At 39.7% G+C, this 24,119-nt stretch overlaps 2 protein-coding genes across 11 annotated transcripts in view; both read left to right on the top strand.

Moving 5' to 3' along the window:
* The first annotated feature begins 26 nt into the window (after positions 1 to 26).
* LOC106965401 (hypoxanthine-guanine phosphoribosyltransferase) lies at positions 27 to 6,778 on the top strand. 3 transcript variants are annotated; one of them, XM_027035111.2, is made up of 4 exons: positions 27 to 151; positions 403 to 593; positions 1,940 to 1,965; positions 5,443 to 6,778. In XM_027035111.2, exon 4 carries the CDS (start codon positions 5,536 to 5,538, stop codon positions 6,190 to 6,192), a length of 657 nt encoding a protein of 218 aa, XP_026890912.1. In that variant the 5' UTR covers positions 27 to 151; positions 403 to 593; positions 1,940 to 1,965; positions 5,443 to 5,535; the 3' UTR covers positions 6,193 to 6,778. The 3 variants fall into 3 exon arrangements, with proteins under 3 accessions (XP_026890912.1, XP_014916967.1, XP_026890913.1); XM_015061481.3 differs by lacking the exon at positions 403 to 593 and having other exon boundaries at positions 32 to 151; XM_027035112.2 differs by lacking the exons at positions 27 to 151; positions 1,940 to 1,965 and having other exon boundaries at positions 158 to 593.
* Positions 6,779 to 10,272: 3,494 nt separating this feature from the next.
* Positions 10,273 to 24,119, top strand: part of GAPVD1 (GTPase activating protein and VPS9 domains 1) — a 72,454-nt gene continuing 58,607 nt past the window's right edge. For 3 of the 8 annotated variants that reach the window (XM_027035118.2, XM_027035115.2, XM_027035116.2), the window contains exon 1: positions 10,280 to 10,461. The gene's annotated coding sequence lies outside the window, so the exon portion shown is untranslated. Of the gene's footprint in view, positions 10,462 to 24,119 lie in introns of all 8 variants that reach the window. The other 5 variants (XM_027035117.2, XM_053204617.1, XM_053204619.1 and 2 more) reach the window with 4 other exon arrangements.

Here is a 24,119-nt window from a genome sequence, read left to right as displayed (position 1 = left end):
TCACCGCTACGCCCCCCCGGCTGGCTCATTGGCTGCTGGTCGCGCCCAACAGTCACCAACGGAAGGCAACATCCTCCCCAAGCATAGGCCCCATTGGTTCAGCAGCTGCCTGTCCGTCATGCGACCTCTCACCCGGAGGCCGTTTCCGCCGGTAATTGCAGAAGTCCCACCTTCAGGCTGGGCCCCGGGGGCCTGTCCAGTCTGGAGTGCGTGATTCCCCCGAGGCGGTGGGATTTGAGTCCTTGCTTCTCCTTTTCCGCTGCCCTCTTGTCCATCCTTCGTCCCTCATTTCGAAGCGGGAAGCGTCTGTTCCTTCTTCCAGCCTCCATCCCGTCCCAGGCAGGCAGGTCTCAGCGTAGATGCTGTGATTACCTCAGAAAAAAACTTTTCTGTCCTTTATAGCTACTACGGTTCTGGAGTGTACGAGCCTCAGGGCCTTTTGTTGCTCTCCGGCCCGCAGCCCTCGAGCGGAGGCCTGGCCGGAACACCGCCCAGCTGCGGATCGTGGCTCTTAGCCAGTTTTGTCGGCCCTGCTCTCCCTAGCCAGCTAGTTTTGTCTATACCAGGTTTTCTCCACATTGCCCTGCCCCACGGTAAGTCACAGGCCTGGCCAAAGTAACTGCCTCCTCGTCCTGAGTCCCCACCCCAGTGTGGCAACCCTGTCCTGAAGAGCTTACTAATGCCATCGCTCACACCCTGCGATGTATCATTTTTCTAGCTTGGCACCCCTTGCTTTCCCCTACTCTGCCCATCTTTTCCCTTTGTGGCTTGGGTTATCTTTTGCAAGGCCTTCCTGAGCCTTTATTCTTGATGCCTTTCTAACTTCACTCTTCCTAGAGGAGATCAGATTGTGCTCAAATCCATCTGATAGAGATGTCTTGATACTGCTTTACTCTTGTATAGCCATCCTGTAGCAAAAAATAATAGAGGCTACTGTTTACTTTAGGCTCACTATGTGCCAAGCATTGTTTTGTTTCCTGTGTCTTTCAGTTTAATACTTGGCATTTCCCATTTTCCAAATGAGAAAATTGAGACTGAAATATTAAATTATTAGCTTAAAGTTGTATAGCTGGTGAGTGATGGAGTTAGAATTGATATCCAAGTCAGCTTGGCGCTGTAGCCAATGCTCCTAACAATTTTTTAAGTACTTAATTCATTCAACAAATCTTTTTGGAGGACCTGCTATCGACAGACCCAAAGGCCTAATACAAGATATTTTGAGGTGCTTACAGAAAATGCATGGGAGATTGTCACAGTCAGGAACTGATGGCTCCAGTATTTTTCCCACTAGATGTATTTTTGAGATTCATGGGTATGCACAATACCATGTTCACATAGCATTGAGACCTCTTACATACAGTTTCCTAGGATGCCTAGGAGTCAGTACTCAAGAATTTTCCTTTCTCCTTCAGTGCTTCTGAAAGGTTATGCTGGTGACTCAGAATTGACTATAGAAATTGCATCACCCATCTTACAACAGGGCTTGTAATACTGCTGTGACACTGACCCTCTGTAGGTTGCATCAGTTCATTATCAGGATAGAAGTCACTATTCAGCCACATTACAGCTTCATACAATTTCAAGCAAATTTTGTATGTATAACATCCATTTAAAACAAAGCTCCTAATTTCAGCCTTGTCCTTGATTGATGGAGTAATCTTCTGCAACTCTGTCTTTTCTAAGATTTAGAGAAGTGATAGCTAACTAACTTCCAAAGGGAATGAGTATATTGGTGGTTGTAGTGTAGTATATCCAAACTGATCATTTATGGATTGAATAGAAAAGCACATAGGTAAATCTAGTTTCCTGAATGTTAATGCCAATAATAGTATTGGTGCCAAATTATATATATTTAAGTACCAGACACTGTGTTAATCACTTTATGTGCATTATCTCTTTTACTTTTTATGAAAGCATTTTTTTTTTATCCTTATTTTAGAGCTAAGGAATCTGAAGACCCAAGAGGTAAAGAAACTTGCCCAGGAGTTCACACAGCTGAGAAGATAGGGATCCGGGATTTGAGCTTTGGCAATTTGATTTTTAATTTCTGTAGTCTAGATTGTCATCCTGAGCTTTGGGTTTATAAGATTTGTATCTTTTTCTTACTGTTGGTTTATTTATTTTGAGAGAGAGAGAGAGTGAATGTGTGCATGAGCAGGGGCAGGACAGACAGGCAGAGAGAGAATCCCAAACAGGCTCCATGCTGTCAGCACAGAGCCCCACTTGGGGCTCGATCCTACAAACTGTGAGATCATGACCTGGGCTGAAATCAAGAGTTGGGTGCTTAACTGACCGAGCCACCCAGGCACCCCAAGATTTGTATCTTGCTTAGGATATAGGGGAGTTACATAGTTTGCAAATATTTTGGTAATGAGTGATAGACAAATGTAGGTTTTTATCCAATAGTTTAAACCAGCTCGCTTCACTTGTGCTCCTATGGATAAGAAAATAGATTTCTATTTCCCATCTGATCTCAGAAATCTAAGCAGAGCTAAGATTGATTAGGATTGGATGTCATTGTCATTTAGTTCCTAAATGTTCCTATCTGAAAGGGAATTAAAGGCACAGAACAGGAAGGAAGAGGAAAAGGCTTATATAACTGACAAATTGAATGTTTAGACCCTGGTAATTGAGAATTTTCCACATCCGTTTTTGGTGAGAATATTCAGCTAAGAGTTAAAGCACTTAACCTTGGAAAAAACTAGCCTACCAGAGTCTCAGTTTCTTCATCTATTGAATGTCAGGGATTTCTGTCCTGTCTTATTGGCTTGTTAGGATTAGATGAGATACTGTATGTGAAAGTGTTTGGAAAGTTGTAGAATAATAGGAAGGCTATTAATCATATGAATATACTATGAGAAGATGGGTTTATGTTTTTTTAAAAATATTTTTTAAGCTTATTTATTTAAGTAGTCTTCACCAATGTGGGGCCTGAACTCATGACTCTGAGATCAAGAGTCACATGCTCTTCTGACTGAGCCAGCCAGGTACCCCTGTGAGAAGAAATTTTAGAAGCCCTTCAAGAAAACCACCTCCTGAGTGTCAATTTTCAAGGTTTCTTTCAATGGGAAATAATGTTTGGTGGTTTATGTTGAATTTGACAGATTTTTGGAAATGCTTTTAAAAGTGCTATATCTAATTACTTTCTTACATTGGCCACCCAGATGCCTTTTTTATAAAGGGAGTGGGAATAATTTCTCAACCTTCATTAAACAACTCAGGAGTAAAACAAAAGTATCTCCCTAACACCTGAGCCAGGAACAATACTAGGTATAAATCATGCAGCATTTTTTTGTGCTGTTGAAAGTGCAGTGTGCTATGCAATTAAGTCTCCTTCTTTGTATTGACTTTTTTTTTTAAGAATTTTATAATTAATAGGGAACCTTCCCCACACAAAATGAAAAGTTACAAGCAGTGCATCTTCTACTCTTCACTTTTTTGTTTGTTTGTTTTAGTGGAAGGCATTTAGGAGGGCACGCAGTGTCAGACAGTATGATAGAAAAGCCCATGGAGTTTGAAAGCATAAAAACTAGAGTTCCAGTTCTGTCACTTAACTAGCTATGATTTAGGGCAAGTCATTTAATCTCTCTGAGGCTCTGTTTACTAATCTGTAAAATGTATATACTTTTGCCTCAACAACAAGGCTGTTGTTACGATAAAGGTATTTGATTACTTGTAAAGCCTTTTGGTTTTATACAGAAAATGCTTTAATTCTTCTGTTTTAAATTGTCTTTTGAAGTAAAATAAGCTACTAAGTATAAAGAGCTACTTCTGTAGAATCTGAGTGGTAATATTCGATATGTATTCTAAATTTCTACATTTAAAAATTAGGAAATATAGGGGTGCCTGGCTGGCTCCATCAGAGGAACATGAGACTCTCGATCTCGCGCTTGTGAGTTCGAGCCCCACATCGTGTGTAGAGAGTACTTAAATAAATACTTAAATAAAAATAAAACCAGAAATGTAAGTACATAGTATAAAATTAGAAGGGTACAACACATGTAATATACAATGAAAATAAGTCTGCCTACCACCCCATCCCCAGCCTTGTCCCTCTACACTGGTAAAGGTAACCACTGTCATCACTTTCTTGTGTAGTCTTCTAGTGCGGTTTTATTCATATTCATATACAGGATGTATATCCCTGTTTTAAAACTAGTGATGGAGCATGCTACACATGTGGTTCTGCTTCCATGCAGTTAGCTGTATTTCTTGGAGATTGTCACAAATCCACTGCCTCTCTCTTTTTTTAAATGTCAATAGTAGCTACCTTTAATTGAGTATCTAGTATGTGCTGGATGTTTTACATATTTTAAACCTTTTTTTTTCAATAAATTACTATGTGAATACAGAAAAGTTCATAAATGCAATTGTACAGTTTAATGAATAATCATAAAGTGAATCCCTAGGTATTCAAGTCAAGAAAAAGAATGTTGTCAGCACCCGGAAGTCCTCACTTTTTCACCTCAGCTGATCCTAATTCCCTCTTCCATAAAAAAGTTAACTTTTCTTTATTGTTATAGTCTTTAGAATTTTACCATTTATCATATTAGCTTCTGTCTTAATTACTATAGTTTGATATCCAGTAGAACAGGTCCTTCCACATTGTTCTTCTTCAGGAGTGTTTTTCGCTATTCTTGGCACTTGTATTTCCATAAAAATTTTAGAATTTGCTTGTCAAGTTGGCATAACAAACCTATTATATATTAAGTAAGAAAAGTAGGTTATTCAACAATATGATAATACTATATCTTTATTTTTTTAAGTTTATTTATTTAGAGAGAGCATACATGCAAGCAGGGGAGGGGCAGGGAGTGAGTGAGAGGGAGAATCCCAAGTAGGCTCAGCTGTCAGTGTGGAGCCCAACTTGGGGTTTGATCGCACAAACCCTGAGATCATGACTTGAGCTGAAATCCAGAGTTGGATGCTTAACCGACTGAGCCACCTAGGCACCCCTACTATACCATTATTTTTAAATAAGCTTTACAAAGTTTTACATCTCAATTTCTGTATTCTAGAATTTTTTAAAAAATTGCATGAGTTTAGCATTTAAAATTTATCAGGAATAAACAATTTTTATTTCAAAATCATAGATTGATACTTCAGTATGATGAAATATTATGCAGCTATTAAAATTGTTGGGGCGCCTGGGTGGCCAAATCCAATCTGATTTTGGCTCAAGTCATGATCTCCTGGTTTGTGAGTTTGAGCCCTGCAACGGGCTCTGTGTTGACAGCCCAGAGCCTGGAGCCTGCTTCAGATTCTGTGTCTCCCTCTCTCTCTGCCCTTCCCCTGCTAATGCTCTTTCTCTCTCTCAAAAATAAACATTAAAAAAATTAAAATTGTTGATATCTATGTTTTTCAAAGAGTAAATCATAAGTATGTTACTTTTTAAATCTACATTTTCTTGTTATTAAAAAAAAATCCCTGTTTATCTATCAGGAACTTACCAAGCTTGAAAAACTTTAAGAACTTAAAAACTAAAAGTAATACAGAAGAGAACTGCCCTCAGTCCACGCACCAGCCAGCTCCATTATGGCAACGCGGAGCCCCAGCATTGTGATTAGTGATGATGAATCAGGTTATGACCTAGATTTATTTTGTATACCTAATCATTATGCTCAGGATTTGGAAAAGGTGTTTATTCCTCATGGATTAATTATGGACAGGACGGAACGGCTTGCACGAGATGTGATGAAGGAGATGGGAAACCATCACATCGTAGCCCTCTGTGTGCTCAAGGGGGGCTATAAATTCTTTGCTGACCTGCTGGATTACATTAAAGCACTGAACAGAAATAGTGACAGATCCATTCCTATGACTGTAGATTTCATTAGACTGAAAAGCTACTGTAATGACCAGTCAACAGGGGATATAAAAGTAATTGGTGGAGATGATCTCTCAACTTTAACTGGAAAGAATGTCTTGATTGTTGAAGATATAATTGACACTGGCAAAACAATGCAAACCTTGCTTTCCTTGGTCAAGCAGTATAATCCAAAGATGGTCAGGGTTGCAAGCTTGCTGGTGAAAAGGACTCCTCGAAGTGTTGGATACAGACCAGACTTTGTTGGATTTGAAATTCCAGACAAGTTTGTTGTAGGTTATGCCCTTGACTATAATGAATATTTCAGGGATTTGAATCATGTTTGTGTCATTAGTGAAACTGGAAAAGCAAAATACAAAGCCTAAGATGAGTGTTCCAATTGAGTTTGGAGACATCTAGAGTCCCCTTGAAATCACTAGTAAAATGATGAAATGTTTTACATCTGTGGCCAGCTGCTTAGTAGACCTTATTGCATATATCTTCTAAGAATTTTATCTGTTTGGTATTTTTGTTAGAAATATCATTTGCTGTTTCCTAAAGTCTTTATTCGCACTGGGAGTCTATATAGATTATTTATTCCCTTTGGGTGCATTGTTATTTGACTTGTGAGTGAAAAATCTCTTAAACCACACCACTGTTGAATGAAAATATTGAAATTGTATCTGTAGGAAATATTTAAAGAGGAGATATATTCGTTTTTAATTGGTATTCTAATTTTTATATATTCAGGAAAAAATAGTATTGAATAGTGTTAATTATACCACTGTTTGTTTAGAAAAGCAGTCCATTTTTGTTTCAATGACAGGATTTAAGAAGTACTGTTTTGTCAGACAAACCGTGTAGGCTTGAATTATTTTACTGTTTCAGTGGTATTAACTGTATTTTCCTTCTTGTTCACATTATTTCTGGTGAATCTTTGTCAATGGTTTCTTTTAAAAACATCAATAAATCCCCCCAAAACCTTAAAATGTAAATAAATAAAAGTAATTTAAGAGAACAAAAAGGTTGTCAGTAAAAGATGTGTAAGATATAATTATGTTAAAGATATTTCATACATTATAATTAGTCATAGGTTAAATCAAATACAGATAACACACCAAAATTTTATGTTGCATTAACATGATGGCTCCCATCAGTGTGGACATCCTGATACTAATTTCACTTTGCTGAAGTGTGAGTTACATGATTTATGATGGTTCAATAGGAGTCATTTTCCTCCTTATTAAGTTCTAGGCTTTTATCTGTTGTCCTCAATTTAGCCAATAATTAAAATTTCTTTGGCAGATGTCACAAAACCATATTGACTGTGAGTTGCTTGGGCCTTAGAAGGATCCCCAGGCAAGTGAGTGGCCCTAAATCATGCTTCATAGCAAATCCATCTCTGAGTACTGCTACTATTTCTGAGCCTGCCAGTGGGGGCCACTGTAGGACAATCAAGGGCCCAAAACACTAAGTAAGACCGTGACTAAAGTCTTGTCCTTTACTTTCAACTGGGATGTTCCAAAGAGCAAAAAACATTTTATAAAGGAATACTTTCTGCCACCTGTGTATAGAACAGCTTCCATGCATGTCTTTCTGGATTTTTGTTTGTTTACAGATTTCCAGAGCTTTAGAAATTTTTTCCCTTAAAATTTTTTTTAACTATGTTAAAAAATATGTAGTTAATTCATGTGAATTTTTCGTTATTCAGAATATACAGTCAATCTAAATGTCCATCAATAGGGGATGCTAATCAGCTATGGTAAGTGATTCTATGGAAATATTGTGCAAAGGTTCAAAACAATGAGGTGGCTTTTTATGTATTGATATGGAATAAAGCTCGGCATTTATTTTTTTTAATTTTTAAAATTTTAATTAGAGAGCAGGGGAGAGGGACAGTGGGGGGAGAAGAAGAGAGGGGGGTGGGAGAGAATATATTAGGCAGGCTCCACACTTAGCGCAGAGCCCAACCAGGGCTCGATCCCAGGACCCTGGGATCATGACCTGAGCTGAAATCGAGTCAACATTCAATTGACTGCGCCACCCAGGCATACCAGGATTTACTTTTATTGTATGTATGTATGTATGTATGTATGTATGTTTGTATGTATTTATGTTTATTTTTGAGACAGAGAGAGAACATGAGCAGGGGAGAGGCGAAGGGAGAGAGACACAGAATCTGAAGTAGGCTCCAGGCTTTGAGCTGTGAGTACAGAACCCTCCACAGGGCTTGAACCCATGAACCGCAAGATTATGACCTGAGTCGAAGTTATATGCTCAGCTGACTGAGTCACCCAGGCGCCCCTCAGGATTTGTTTTTAAATGAAAAGAACAAATTACAGAGCACAGAACTGTATGTAGAACATAATCCTATCAGGGAAGGCTGAATGGTGTAGTGGAAAACAATGAGCGTTAGCCAGGGCTCACTGTTTATTCATCCCATTCATTGAAAAGAAAACAGAAACAGAACAAATATGTATTACATCCTAGGCAGTATGCCAGGTTCCAGAGGGACAGTGGGGAACAAACGGGTTCTTTGCCCTCAGGGAGTACTATGTATTGATTTTGAGCATCTTTGCACCTCTTTTTAAAAAAAAAAAATTTTTTTTTTTAATTTATTGAGAGAGAGAGACAGACAGCGAGAGAGCAGGGGAGGGGCAGAGATGGAGGAGGGGCAAAGAGCAGGCTGTCACTGTCAGTGCAGAGCCCAATGCAGGTCTCCATGAATCTCATGGTTCGTGAGATCATGACCTGAGCCAAAGTCTGATGCTTAACTAACTAAGCCACTCAGGCACCCAGAGCATCTTTTCACCTCTTGAGTTCACTTCTCCATGTGTAAAAGGTGTTAAGAACACTACCTTCTACATATTCCACCAGAATTACTGTTGTAGTGATCCATTGTTCTAATGTGGGGGTTGTGTTCCTTGAGTGTGCTAGGTGGGAAAAAAGTTGAAAACCACACCTATTCAAGTTATTCATTTATAGATGTCAGAGTAGGGCTCAAAACAATTGACAATCCCAGTGCTCTTTTCACGACCCTCAAGAACTTTTTGCAACTTTTGGGGCCCTTTTCTTCCTCTCCTCCATGGCGTGGGTGTGTGTGCTCCAGCCCATCTAGAGTACTCAGTGTGTTAAGTGAAAGCAAACAGTGAATGTGTTCATTTACACATTCATTTTGCTTAGGATGGGTTCTTCCTTAGCAATCCTCACATGCCACCTCCCTTCTTGAAATCCAGCCATCCAGTAACTCCCCAGTGTCATCATCTTCTTACAGTCATGGCCCCTCAACTTGATGAAGCTTTTCTCAGGGATTCTCATAGAACTACCCTAGATTGTAAATTGTACCTAGTGGCTTTTTTTTTTAATTTTTCTCATTCCCCTGAGGCTTTGGGCAATGCTTTAAAACAAAGTTGATATATCGTCTTTGGTTGAACTGAATTCTTGAATCAGTTGAATGGCAATATGACAGTGATAATAGCTGAGTAGCTAACTATAGAATGCCATCGTGGTAATAAAATGAGGCAATAAATACAAAGCAAATTTTGACAATTTTTAACGGTAATACATCAAAGATAATGACTAAGTGGAAAGCAGTCTCAGAGCTGATTCATATTTGAAATGGTTGGAAAACTATTATTACTTTTTTTTTTTTGACTGGAGACTCTCAGTGTTGGAGGATATAATCATCGTTTTCAATTTTTTGAAAGGCTGTCAAGTGGAAAACATTCTAAATTGTTCCAGGCATCATAACCACTAGAAGCGGAAGGAAGTAAAAGGGAAGCCGGTTTCAGTTCACACAAGGCAGAACTTTCTAACTTTTAGAGCTGTCCAACAATGGAGCAGGCTGTCCTAAGATTTTGAGGTCCCTGAAATTCGAATTGTTGAAATAGAAGTTGGAAGACCATCTGGCTGGCATGTACAAGAGCGAATTCCAGCCTGGGCGGGAGTTGGAATGACCTTTAGGGTGTCTTCGGATTCTAAAGTTTCTATGACTGCGGCTAGGTTAACTTCACATTTGAATGTATCTGAATTGTTTTCGTAAAATGATAAGTCAGTCAACTCAAACTGCATGGTCAAATTTACAAAGTAAAACGATACAATGAGGAATGGGAAATCAGGTTTAAAACCGGAAATCCAGATACCACTGAAGGCAATTTGCGACACTTTTAACAGAAAGGGAGAGGTGGTGTGTGTGTGTGTGTCTGTGTCCTGGGCAAGTGACACTTGTTAACGAAAATGTAAATGCTCTAAATTGTCTTACTTTACACGTGTCTCTTCCTGAGGGTTTTTCACATCTAGCAGCACCGTATGCGCCAGCAAGTGCCCGCGTCTCCTGAGGAACGACTTTCGGGAAGGCACTTCTCGGTACCGCAGGTGCCCACGACCACTCAAGCCAGGGGCGGACCGGGCTGGCTAAAGCGGAAGGGCTCGGCGGGTCGTGCGCACGAACCACCAGTCCCAGGGGCCCCCGCGGCGCCGCGCACGCGCGATGGCGTGGCGGCAGCGCCGCCGCAGGACGCAGGGAAGCCAACTAGCGAGTAGTGGTGGCGGAGGCGGCGGCAGCGGCGGTGGCAGTTCGCGGCGAGGGCGACGGTTCCGAGACCGAGTGGCGGTTCGGCGGAGGCCTGGGTGCCCTCCTCCGTGTGATCCTCTTGGTGAGTGCGCGTCGCCGGTTAACCATCGCGGAGTGCGCGTCTCGCTGCCTGGCGGCCGGGCTGCTCTGGCCTAGGGCCTCAGCCTGCGCCTAATGGCCGGACCGCCCAGTTCAGCTGACCCCTAGGCCCCGGGCCTTTCCCTCCTGCGTCGGGAGACGTGGGGGTCGGGAGACACACGGTTAGGCCCAGGGGAGAGATTCGGCGGCGCGCAGGGGCCAGGGCGCCCTGGGGCAGATGGGAGGGAGGGACGCGTGGGGGATGGGATGCGAAGGGACCGGAGAACCGCGGGGCGGCTTCGGGTGGGAGCCACAGGCGAGCGACCTGGAAGGTAGAGAACTCAGTATAGGGGGCGAGAAAGAGGTGGAATGTCTTCTGGATGCCGCTGGTGAAGATGTCATGCTTCCGGGACTCTTGACAAGCTGGACTCACGGATCTGGGGGTAGCCCACCTCTGAAACACACACACACTCACTCTCTCTCTCTCTCTCTTTCTCGGCATCTTTTCACTTGCTGTTGGATGTCTTGAAAGTGAGGGACTGTTGGTTGCCTCCATCTCCTTTCCTTTAACTTCACCTTTTATTGACTGTCAAAATGTAAATGAGTGCTGGCTAGGCAAACCATAGAAATTGGGTTCTGTGTATAAGTCTGCGGAAAAACAGGCATGGTGATAACGTTCAGATGAGAGGTCAAAGGAAGAATCATTATTTTTATATTAAAATTTGTGACAGAAGTCAATTTGCGCACGCTTTGCACTAGAAAGGATTTCTAACCTGGGATTTCACCATTTGGTGGGTAGAGTATAGGGGATCTTTGAAGTAGAATGGGGATAAAATCACATCTATTGTTATTATCTGATAACTAATTTATTAGTTCTTTCAATTATAAATGTAGGCGTTAAACCATAGTAGAATTAGCAGTGCCTGTGACTTTGTCACCAATAAAAATTACCACTATTTTTGTATCATGTTTGCAGTTTTTGCAGATATCTTAAAATATCATTTATGCTTATTTCTTCGAATTTATGGCATTATTAGACACACTGTTAGATCTTGTTATTTAATGTGATGTTAAAGCTGCACATACATTACCGAATTACGATTTTTAAATTGGTTTGCTAATAGTTCAGTGTAATTGGTTTCTTTTGTAATTTTGAATATTTAATTATGCATTTAAAAGCAATCTGAGAGGCACCTGGCTGGCTCAGTCAGTAGAGCATGCGACTCTTGATCTTGGGGTCATGAGTTCAAACCCCATGTTGGGTCTAGAGATTCCTTAAAAATAAATTAACTAAAATAAAATAAAAATAAAAGCAATCTGAGAGAGAGTCCATAGCCTTCAGCAGACAAAGAGATACATGGTACATAAAGACTAATAATTCCTGAAGTAGAAATAAGTGTTTGGGGATCTATAAGTCTGCCTGGAAGGATATTTGAATTATTATTTTTTTATTTTTTTTTACTTTTATTTTTTTAAACATTTTTTTCTTTTTTACATTTATTTATTTTTGAGAGACAGACAGAGTATGAGCAGGGGAGGGGCAGAGAGAGAGGAAGACCCAGAATCCGAAGCAGGGTCCAGGCTCTGAGCTGTCAGCACAGAGTCCGACGTGGGGCTCAAACCCATGAACCATGAGATCATGACCTGAGCTGAAGCCGGACGCTTAACTGAGCTACCCAGGCACCCACCCCACCCCTTTTTTTTTCCTAAGATAGAAGACAAGGCAGGGATGCCAGGGTGGCTCAGTCAGTTAAGTGACCGACTTTGGCTCCGGTCTTGATCTCGTGGATTTTAGCCCCGTGTCGGGCCCTGTGCTGACAGCTCAGAGCCTGGAGCCTGCTTCAGATTCTGTGTCTCCCTCTCTCTCTGCCCCACCCCTGCTCACACTCTCTCTCTCTCTCTCCCTCTCAAAAATAAATAAGCATTAAAAAAAATGCTTTGAAAAAAAAGACAAGGCAGATAGTATTATAGTTTAGATGAAAGAGGGAATTTTGTAAATAGGGAAGTAAAAGAAAAGATTTGACTGGGTCAGGGAACAATTTTGAAAAATAGACTGCAGATATTTCATTCAGGGTACTGGGGAATCAGCAAAATAAACTTAGGAAAAAAGGGAAGTGAACACTTTGGCCCTTCGATTTTTTTCTAGTAAGGCACCTCCTAGTTCTAAGTGGTTGAAGCCTTCTAAACTCTTGTGTAAGCCCGTGAAAGGAAATTTTAATGCGTGCTGATTTTCTTTAAATCGTGTAGGTAGGTAGTGTGGCTTTTGAAAGAGGGGTATATTCCAAATCTTTTATCCTTAAGTAAAAACTACAAGATCTGTCTTCCAATACATTTTCCTATTGCTATTATTCTTTTCATATATGATAGGAAGTAAATGTGCAGGTGATAGAGTTGGAGAATTGGTAAGTCATTTTCTTGAAATTCTATTTTATTTATTTAAAAGTTTTTTTTTTTTTGAAAATTTTTAATGTTTATTTTTGAGAGAGGGAGAGAGACAGAGTGCAAATGGGGGAGGGGCAGAGAGAGAGAAACAGAATCCAAAGCAGGTTCCAGCCTCTGAGCTGTCAGCACAGACCCCGACTCAGGGTTGAACTCACAAAGTGTGGGATCATGACCGCAGCCGAAGTCAGACACCCAACCCACTGAGCCACCCAGGTGCCCCTTGAAATTCTATTTTAAATTCTGCAGTTTAGCTCCATTTTGGCATCAAACTCCTTATTGACAAATCAGTTGTAACATTTCTAAAAAAAATTTTTTTAACATTTATTTATTTTTGAGAGAGAGGGGTGGGGGAGGAGCAGTGAGACAGAGACAGAATTCGAAGCAAGCTCCAGGCTTTGAGCTGTCAGCACAGAGTCCAAAGCGGGGCTCAAACTTAACGAACTGCGAGATCATGATCTGAGCCAAAGTCGGATGCTTAACTGACTGAGCCACCCAGGCACCCTGTGTAACATTTCTTTAGAATATGTGTGACTTGAGGGGCGCCTGGGTGGCTCAGTTGTTTAAGAGTCTGACTTCAGCTCAGGTCATGATCTCATGGTTGGTGGATTCGAACCCCACATGGGGCTCTGTGCTGTCAGTGGGGAGTCCGCTTGAGATTCTTTGTCCCTCTCTCTCTGCCCCTCCCCGCCTGCACTGTCTCTCTGTCTCTCTCAAAATAAATAAATAAACTTAAAAAAAAAAAAGTTTCTTCTAGAATATGTGTGACTTGAAACTTGAACCTGTTTGTGACGCACCTGACAATATCTTGTGTGAATTTTTTTTTTCTTCTAAGATAATAGCAATAATGGAAAAGCCAGTGCAGCAAACTGTTTTGGGTTTTTTTTGGAAAAAATAAAGGGGAGTAAAGGAGAGTATTTTATGAAACGATGTTGGTGCTGAAATACTTCATGTTGAATTAAACACACCATATTACAAAATCACTGCCTTGGAGGGATCTTGTCTTGCAGGGGTCTTGCCTGGTGTTTTTTTGTGTCCTTAGGCTGCCTCCTTTGTCATTCTTCGCCCCTGTCCCTTCATTTTTTTATAGAATGTATTTATCTGATCTTATGTTATTTGTAGGTATTTTTGTCTTCCCATTAGAATGTTAGTTAGCTCTGTGAGAATAGGGACTTTGTCTTCGCCATGGTGCTGGAATGGTGGCTGGCCCGTAACAGGTATTCAGTAAATAGTTGCTGAATAAGTAAATAAATCAGTTAATTTATAATAGCTAGGTTATTTCTGGGAATAAAACCTATTTATTTTTTAAATCTTCCAAGGAGTATTATGTATGCTGGATTGGTTGAATTTGAACCTTTTCTTCTTACATTTAAAAAAAAACAATTTTTTTAAGTTTACTTATTTTTGACAGAGAGAGAGAGAGACAGATAATGAGCAAGGAAGGGGCAGAGAGAGACACACAGAATCTGAAGCAGGCTCCAGGCTCCAAGCTGACAGCACGGAGTCTGATGCTGGGCTCGAACTCACAAACTGTGAGATTGTGACCTGAGCCGAAGTCAGATGCTTAACTGCCTGAGCCACCCAGGCACCCCACTTCTTACATTTTTTAAAAGACAAATTATTTCCCAAACATTATGTGGGAGTTTTTGTGGGCATTTGGTTCATGTGGGTACTAATTGTTCTTAATACATGCTGCCATGTTTGATTATTTTTAACTTTCTGCAGTGATGTGACGAAAGGAAGGGTCTGTGGATGAAGGTCTTTTTTTTTTTTTTTTAAAGTTTATTTATTTATTTTGAGAGGGAGAGCACAAGCAGGAGAGGGGCAGAGAGAGAATTTCAAGCAGGCTTTGTGCTGTCAGTGAAGAGCCCAACATGGGGCTCCATCTCACAAACCATGAAATGACCTAAGCCAAAATCAAGACTGGGATGCTTAATTGACTGAGCCACCCAGACACCCCTGTTGATGAAGTTCTTATTTTGCTAACGCTCTTTTACTTTGCGATCCTAGATTGTTATAAATGACACCGAATTGTTCACATCAAACTGATAAAAAATTTTAATGTCTGACAGTATCAAATATTAGTGAAGAGGTCGCTGAACATGGTAATTTAGAAACTGCTGGTGGAGTTTAAATTGGTAGAGCTGCCTTGAGAGACAGTGTTTGTGGTATTTAGTAAAGTTGAAAATGGGCATACCCTACCTATAATTTCCCAGCTTCTGGCAGGCAATAAGAATGGGGATGATCCTGTAATTTTTTTTGAAAGACTGAAAGCAACTATGGCGATGTTAACAGTTAATTCTGGGAGCAGAATACAAGTACTAAATCATCTTTGCACCTTTCCCTATTTTCTGTTGATTTTGTTGTTTTGAATCCGTAATTTTTATTTTTTTTATTTTTTTTAAGTAATCTCTACACCCACTGTGGGGCTTGAACTCAGGACCCTGAGATCAGGAGTTGCATGTTCTCACTGAGCCTTCCAAGGGCCCCTAAACCCATAACTTTTAAATATTGTTTTCCAGCTCTTTGAAAAATCCTAAGCCTACAGAAGGGTTGCCACAGTAGTGTCATAACAACACCTTTGTACTCCTTACCTAGATTCGATAGTTGTTAATGTATTGCTCTGCTTGCTTTATGCACTAGTAGACACAATTTTTTGCTGAAGTATTTGTGAGTTACTTTCACAACACTTTACCCCTAAATACTTTTAGCATGTATTTCCCTAGAACAGACACTTTCTTCTACATATCTGCAATTAGTAGTCACCCTCAAGAAATTTAACGTGGATATTATTTTTTAATGTATAGTACATATTCAAAATTCCCCAGTTGTCCCAATACTGTCCTTAGATGTTTGATTTTGTGTTTGCCCCAAGATTCATTTAAGGAGCTTACATTGCATTTAGTTGCCTGCTTGAATCTGGACTGGTTTTCTAGCCTTTTTTTTTTTTTTTTTTTTGGTGGGGGAGGGGAGGGGTCTTTCAGAACAGTAAGTATCTAGACCAGTTGTATTGTAGGATGTCCCTCAATTTGGATTTGTCAGAATATTTCTTTATGATAACATTATGTTAAACATTTTTGGTTGGAACGCCGTGTAGTTGATTTTATGTCTCAGTGTATCACATCAGAGGTGATGTAAATATTGCAATATTTCATTATTGATGTAAATTTGATCATTTGAATAAAGTAATATCTAATAGACTTATATTGTAAAGGCACTCTTTTCCTTTGTAATTAATAAGTAATCAGTGAGGTGATTATTTTAAAACTTTCTCAAACTCATGAGTTGTTAATACAGGTTCCAGTATAAAGAGTGAAGAAGATTTAGACTGGAGACACTACTGAATGGGAGAGTGGAAGATTAGGGAATGCTGTTTGAAAGACATGACATTTGAACTGGACCAACTATCATAGATGTAATTGGCACTAGGGCTATTGGAGAAAGGCCCGAGGTGTAGGGAACAACTTGAACAAAGAAGAGGAATTTGTAAATTAGAATATCCAAGTCTCCTTCCCCCCCCCCCACCTTTTTTTCTTTTTTTCTGGCTAGTGTGTTAGGTCTGTGAAATGGAAAAATGGGAGGAAAGATTGTAAAGATAGCTTGGGATGAAGAAATACTGGAAAATGGGGCTACCCAGATGATAGTATGTGATCATTTGCCTACAGGAATATCACTTCCTTCCTAGTGCTCACTGGTGAAACTGCTCACTGGGAGCCTGAAGTCAATAAAGAGCCAGAGAGGCAGCACAGGGAAGTGAAAAGAGTGTGGGCTGTGAAATCAAACAAATCTAGTTTTGAATTCTCTGCTGCATAATAGCTGAATGATTTGTCAGTAAGTTATTTGACTTTTCTAAACCTGATTCCTCATCTGTAAAGTGGAGGTGATAGGATTGACTAATAACAATACTATATGAAAAGCATCAGGAACGTGGCTTTCATTCAGTAGTTGCTAGTTAATCTTTTGATGCTTCAGCTCTCAACCTTTCACTTTTCCTCTTTGGCACCATATTCCTGACTTTAAACAAGCCTTACTCTTCTCGTGCATTCTTGGACACTGTCACATTGCTGTCACTTCTCAGTTGACTCAGTTGGCTCCACTGTGAGTTTGTGAGCTGCTTTCCAGTGATGGCACAGAGCACTTCCCACCTTAGAGGTGATGCCTGATAATGGCATTCTGAAAATTGCAGCAAGTTAATTTATTTGGAAAAATTACCCCTAATTTTTATAGAAAATTGAAGAGGGAAAGTGGTTATATTCCCAATACTAAGACATTTCACATTATTTAAAAAAAAATATGCGGGCGCCTGGATGGCCCAGTCATTTAAGCATCCAATTCTTGATTTCAGCTCAGGTTGTGGTCTCATGGTTGTGAGATTGAGCCCCTCCCCCATGCATACACTCAATCTCTCTCAAAATTAATAAATAACCATTTTTTTTTTAGAGTTGTATTAGGCAAAGTTGGTTACTTGTTACTCTAGGATTCTGTAAGGTAAAATGTAATTTTTTTGTTTGTTTGTTTGTTTTGGTAAAAGTCTTCTATAAATGGAATCCCTTTTATTTGCTATGGAAAGACCAGTACTTGAAAAAGAATTTCTCAAATGGTTAATTAATTTTTTTTCCCTTGCAGTTTTCTGTTTTTTCACCACATATAATTCCTTCTCTGGAATTAATTTTTTCATAGGCATGAAGGATTTTAGTTATGTACTTTTTACATTTGAACTGCTTAAACTTTTATTTTCATAGAATTATTGTGACTTTGGGGCACCTGGGTGGCTCAGTTGGTTGAGCATCTGGCTCTTGATTTCATCTTAGGTCATGATCCCAGGATGGTTGGATCAGGCCTCGAGTTGGGCTCCATGCTCAGCATGGAGCCTACTTGAGATTCTCTCTTTCTCTGTCTGCCCCTCTCCCATGCTTGTGCTCTTTTCCTTTCTCTAAAAAAAAAAAAAAAATTATTTGTGGATTTAACTCTGTAAGTAATCCTAATCAAGGTATTTTCTTTTTTCTTTTTTCTTTTTTTTGGTATTTTCATTTTTAAAGGAACTAAGCCCAATAATTTCTGTATCATGTATACATTTTAGAAGAGGCTTTAGGGACTGAGCTGTTTGATTTCTTGTTTTTAAATTATAGTTCATTAAAATTTCTTTATACTTAACCTATATTTTCCAATTTGGGGGAGTATGTTTCAATATGTATTATGATTTTTTTTTTAAGTTTTCTTTTTTTTAAATGTTTGAGAGAGAGTGCCAGTGGGGAAGGACAGAGAGATGGGGGAGAAAGGATGCAAAGTGAGCTCCAAGCTGACAGCAGCGATGCAGGGTTTGAACTCATGAACTGTGAGATCCTGACCTGAGCTGAAGTCAGGATGCTCCGCCCCATTTTTTTTTAGTTTTAAAAGCATTTCCAGTAGGGCAGTTTTTCACTGCTCCTAAGCTGAAACCCAGTTTTGTTTTGTTTTAAAGCTTTGTTTGTTTGTTTGTTTAAAGTTTATTTATTTGAGAGAGAGACTGTGAGCACACACAGGTTGGGGAAGACCAGAGAGAGGAGGAGAGAGAGAGAATCCCAAGCAGACTCTGCACTGTCAGCACTGAGCCAAACTCGGGGCCTGAACCTACAAACCAACTGTAAGATCATGACCTGAGTCAAAATCAAGAGCTGGACACTTAACCGACTAAGCCACCCAGGCACCTCTTGTTTTGTTTTTTAAGTTTTTTTGTTCAATCTCTACACCCAACATGGGGCTCGAACTGGACCAAGAGATTAAGAGTTGCATGCTCTTCCACCTGAGTCAGCCAGGTGCCCTTGAAATCCAGTTTTGAACTCTGCAATGTAATAGTCAGAAGTGGTGAATATCTGTTGATACTACAAGTTCTCATATTCACTATATATAAGTAAAAGGTTAAACAGATGTTTAAACAAATGCTAACAGTGTAATTTTATATATGTGTATATATGTGTGCATGTGTGTATGTGTATATAGACATAGATATAAATCAAGCCAAAATTATCTTTGTATACACCTTTTCATATGCCTTTTTAAAAATATAAGGCTTTAAGTATAATGTAACTGTAAAAGCAGCGAGATATCTGCTCATTAATCTGTGTGTCTGAAAAGATGCTTGCTTGGTCTTGCTCCCATGTAATGCTGGTACACCCACCCTAGAGATTAGTGGGAAGCATGTCATCAAACATGTTCAGCTCTTCTTCCTTTTTTTTACTTACTAATTTATGTTTTCAGTTTATTGTCTGTGAATCTTTGATTAAAATTGGAAAATTTTAAGGAAAAAAAATATTAGTCAAGGGATATTAGCCTGTTTCTCTTTTTATAGGATCAGAGTCAAATTATCTTCCCAAGCAATCTGAATTTTACCCAAATACATTCATTTTTAAAGTTTTAAGGACTTAGGCTAAACTCACCTATTTTTAACCCACTCTGAACTGTCTCCTTTCACTTTCTAATGCAAAACTGACCCATCTCTTGATTTTACTTTCATTACTTATAAATCATGACTAGCTGATAAAAAATACATTTGGTCTAAAAATTGTAAGGCAGAATTGCAAAATGTTTACAAATACAGATTTTTGTAATAGAAGAGCTTAAGAAAGCATAGGTGAATTATTTTTGCAGAATTTGTTTCATCTTTATTACCTCCTTTAGAACCCAAGGAATTTTTGAGTCCTCTAAAACCAAGTGTTTTTTGATAAATAACTATTCAAGGTTGTGATGGGCCAGCTTGGATTCTGAGAAAGTGACCTATTAAGTGTCCTTATGAGTAAATTTCTGTTCCACCATTAATGATAATAGTAATTGGCATTTATTGAGTTCTTTCTCTCTTTGTAGACATTAGGTAAACTAGTTAAAATTATGAATTCCATAATTCTGTGGAGGGATCTTAATGATTGATTTCTTTTTGAAAAGCTATTTTAGGCAACTAGATTTATTTATTATTTATTTATTTTTATTTATTTTTTGTGGTCCAGGAGGTTCCTTTTAGGTAAAACATAGTCAATGGTAATAAATAATGCTGCTTGAAGTTTGGTAATATTTATAAATTTATGGGGTGTCTGGGTGGCTCAGTTGGTTAAGTGTCCAACCAACTCTTGATCTCGGCTCAGGTCATGATATCAGTTTGTGGGTTCGAGCCCTGCATAGGGCTCCATGCTGACGGTGCAGAGCCTGCTTGAGATTGTATCTGTCTCCCTCTCTCTCTGCCCCTCCCCTGCTTGCTCTCCACCTCTCAAAATAAAAATAAACTTTAAAAAATATTCATAATTTTATGAGATACCATTCTGGTAAATCTGATGAAATGGACTGACAGCCTGCTGTTTATTATACCTTCCCTAATTTTGAGGGTGGACTCTTGGATCTTGAAACAGGCTTTACCAGTATTACAGCTCAGCAAAAAATGCAGCTGAAGCTCACAGTTCTCTTTCTGTTTGGTTGTTTTGTACACCCACTGTACTTATGGAGGAAGCTAAGTTTATGCAGGGACCAAAGCTTCCTCAAAGCATGTGAGGTGGTGAAATCATTCTCTCCGAAATTCTCAAAGGGCTCTTAAGGACTTTAGGTTTTTTTTAATTTAAATTATGTAGTTTATCTTGAGCTCCAGCTTTATGAATGTCTAGTGAGTTGTCATTAGAGATTGTTGAATTGGAAGAAATTAGATTTGGTGGTATTTAATTTCAGACTAATAAAATTAATGGGGATTTATCAAATTGTGAAAGTTCCTGATACCCATTTCTAGATTGGTGCCATTGCAGTTCTGCTTATTAGTGTATAGCTTGTTATTGTTGAACTGTCTCCATAAGTACTGTCCTTTTTGTTGCACTTGAAATTTTTCACACTTATGGGGCGCCTGGGTGGCTCAGTCGGTTGAGACGTCCGACTTTGACTCAGGTCATGATCTCACAGCTTATGGGTTTGAGCCCCGCTTTGGGCTCTGTGCTGACAGCTCGGAGCCTGGAGCCTGCTTCTGATTCTGTGTCTGTCTGTCTGTCTGTCTGTCTCTCTCTCTCTCTCTCTGCCCCTCCCCTGCTCACACACACACTCTCTCTCAAAAATAAATAAAACATTAAGAAAAAAAAAAAAGCATCTGATTTCAGCCCAGGTCATGATCCCATGGTTTGTGGATTCGACCCCTGTGTCAGTCTGTATGCTGACAGCTCAGAGCCTGGACCCTGCTTCGGATTCTGTGTCTTCCTCTCTCTCTGCCCCTTCCCCACTCATGCTTTGTCTCTCTCTCTCTCCCTCTCAAAAATAATAAATGTTAAAAAAAATAAATAAAAATTTCCCATGTGTAATATATTATCATTCACGGAATTTGTCTGGTCCTGAGTGTTTAAGTAATTGCACTAACAGATCATTTAGCGGAGGAATCTTAGTCCCAAGTTTTTATTTAAAAAAAAAAAAAATTTTTTTTTTTAGTTTATTTATTTTTGAGACAGAGAGAGACAGAGCATGAACGGGGGAGGGTCAGAGACAGAGGGAGACACAGAATCTGAAGCAGGCTCCAGGCTCTGAGCTGTCAGCACAGAGCCCAACGTGGGGCTCAAACTCACAGACCATGAGATCATGACCTGAGCCGAAGTTGGAATTTCAACTGACTGAGCCACCCAGGCGCCCCACGTCCCAAGTTTTTATTATGTTTTCTTTTTTTTAAATTACAAAAGTAATGTTCTTTGTTTTAAAAAAACCTAAAAATACAAGAAAAGAAAGCTTTTCTTCCCCACATATATATGTACATGCTATATGTTTTCAGTTTTTTCTTTTTTTCCCCCAGAAATTATTGTCAATACTTGTAGTGCTTTACATATATTAACTTGTTAAACTTTTACAGCCCATGAACATACCTTATGAAGTAGATTCTATTTTATATCCTTTTGCAGATGCAGAAAGCAAGGCAAGGAGAATTATCAAAGGTTGCGCAACTAGTGAGTGGCAAAGCTGATATTGGAGCACAGGGAGTCTTGCTCAAGGGTTTGTGGTTTAGCTGCCTCTTGGGTCTTACCTTGGGTATCATTCTTCAGTGTGCTTTTTTCATGTAATGGTACATCATGGACAACTTTCTGTGTACCTCTCTCAATAATTACGTATTGCTTCTCAATAATTATGTAGTACTCAGTGACAGAGATGTACCATAACAATGTTTTTCAAAATTAATCTTGTTTAATATTGTCAGTTACATTAGTAATGATTTCAAGTAATACTTTTTTTAGGGGTGCCTGGGTAGCTCAGTTGGTTAAATGTCCAACTCTTTTTTTTTTTTTTTTTTATTTATTTTCATGTTTATTTTTGCGAGAGAGAGACAGAGCGTCATCGGGGGAGTGGCAGAGTGAGAGGGAGACACAGAATCCGAAGCAGGCTCTAGGCTGTGAGCTGTCAGCACAGAGCCGGATGAGGGGCCCAAAGTCACAAGCCTTGAGATTATGACCTGAGCTGAAGTCTGATGCTTAACTGAGTGAGCCACCCAGGTGTCCCCAACTCTTTTTTTTTTTTAATGTTTATTTATTTATTTTGAGAGAGAGAGAGAGAGCACACGTACAAATGTGAGTGGGGGAGGGGCAGAGAGAGAGGGAGAGATTCCCAAGCAGGCTCTGCACTGTCAGCCTGGAGCCAGACTCAGGGCTCGATCCCACAAACTGTGAGATCATGAGCTGAGCTGAAATCAAAGAGTCAGACACTTAATGGACTGAGCCACCCAGGCACCCCAAGCACCTGCTTGGGACTCTCTAGCTCCCTGCCCCTCCCCCACTGTGTGCACGTGTGCGCACTTGCTCTCTCAAAATAAGTAAATACATTAAATAAATAAAAAGTCAAGGTTTTTGAACTGGAATAAGTGAGGATACACTAATATTTACTAAGTAATGCTTATTTGCTGTCCAGGGATTTTGATATTCTCTCAGTTGGTTTGTGTAATAAAATCTGAGCTTAACCCATGAGCCATTTGGTATGCATGAATTTCATTATTTTTGTGGTTAGTCTGTCTTCTTTAATTCTCGAAAATTAGTAGTGTATTGGGGGCAAAAAAAAATCGACATCTGTTTGGATTTTATTTATTTTTGGCAGGTTGTAGAATTTTGGTGTCATAGCAAGAAGTCTGGTGTGGTGTTAATTTGAGATGTGAATACTGTCTGGCTTTATATGACTTGCACCTTCAAAGTAGTGTGCCTTTCAGTTCCTTGTACCTTGTGCCAGGAATAGTTGGTACTAAGTCCGTTTTTTCCCCTACAGTGTTTCACTGTTTTTTCAAATATACCAACTAAAGATAATTAAAGTATGATTTGCTTCCATTTTTTTTCCTCATTGACGGTTATTTTTTATTTTTATTTCTTTGAAAGTTTATTTATTAATTTTGAGAGCGAAAGTATGAGCAGGTGAGGGGCAGAGAGAGAAGAGAGAGCAAGAATCCCAAGCAGGCTTTGCACTGCCAGCGTGGAGCCCGGTGTAGGGCTCGAACTCACGAAATGTGCAGTCATGATCTGAGCCAATTTCGGACACTTAACCAATTGAGCCGACCAAGCACCCCAATAGCTATTTTTTGATTGTGAAGAAGTACGTCATTCAGTCATTTGTGTAATAATTTTTTATAAATTCAGATGTTAAATGAGTACCTGCTAAATGCCAGCCTGTCTGCTGAGAAAATGGGGATACCAAGATGACTATGTCACTCCTTCAGGTAACTTGGAGGTTTGTTGAGAAAATAACACTTTGTTGCAAACAGTATAAAATATGAAAAGCTATGATAGAGATGAGCCCAAAGGAGAAAGTATGAGAATGGCCAGGAAAGACTCCTTGGTTTGAGCTGGGCTCTGATGCTTAAGTGAGATTTAACTGGCCAGTGACAAGAGTGGGTCAAGAATTCCAGAGGGTATGTAGAAATCTGGTTTGTGGAATCTATTCAGATTTGTTATGATCACATATCCCTGTGAGAATGAGGGCCCCTCAAGAGCAGACTTTGCCTGTCTTGTTCATTAGTGCCTAGCACATTGTAGATCTTTAACAAACATTTGTTGAATGAGTGAGTGAAGGAAGTGTGTTAAAGTTTACTGTGCTTGTCCATTTTTTAGAAAGAGATGAACTCGGGGCGCCTGGGTGGCTCAGTCGGTTGAGCGTCCGACTTCGGCTCAGGTCACGATCTCATGGTCCGTGAGTTCGAGCCCCGCGTCGGGCTCTGGGCTGATGGCTCAGAGCCTGGAGCCTGCTTCCGATTCTGTGTCTCCCTCT

Source organism: Acinonyx jubatus, chromosome D4 (genome assembly GCF_027475565.1).
Source record: "Acinonyx jubatus isolate Ajub_Pintada_27869175 chromosome D4, VMU_Ajub_asm_v1.0, whole genome shotgun sequence".
NCBI classification, from domain to species: domain Eukaryota; kingdom Metazoa; phylum Chordata; class Mammalia; order Carnivora; family Felidae; genus Acinonyx; species Acinonyx jubatus.
This window is presented reverse-complemented; position numbering and strand designations above follow the sequence as displayed.

Bases quoted from the DNA above. Each gene is read 5' to 3' on its own strand.
- LOC106965401 (XM_027035111.2), top strand. From the start codon at position 5,536: ATGGCAACGCGGAGCCCCAGCATTGTGATTAGTGATGATGAATCAGGT.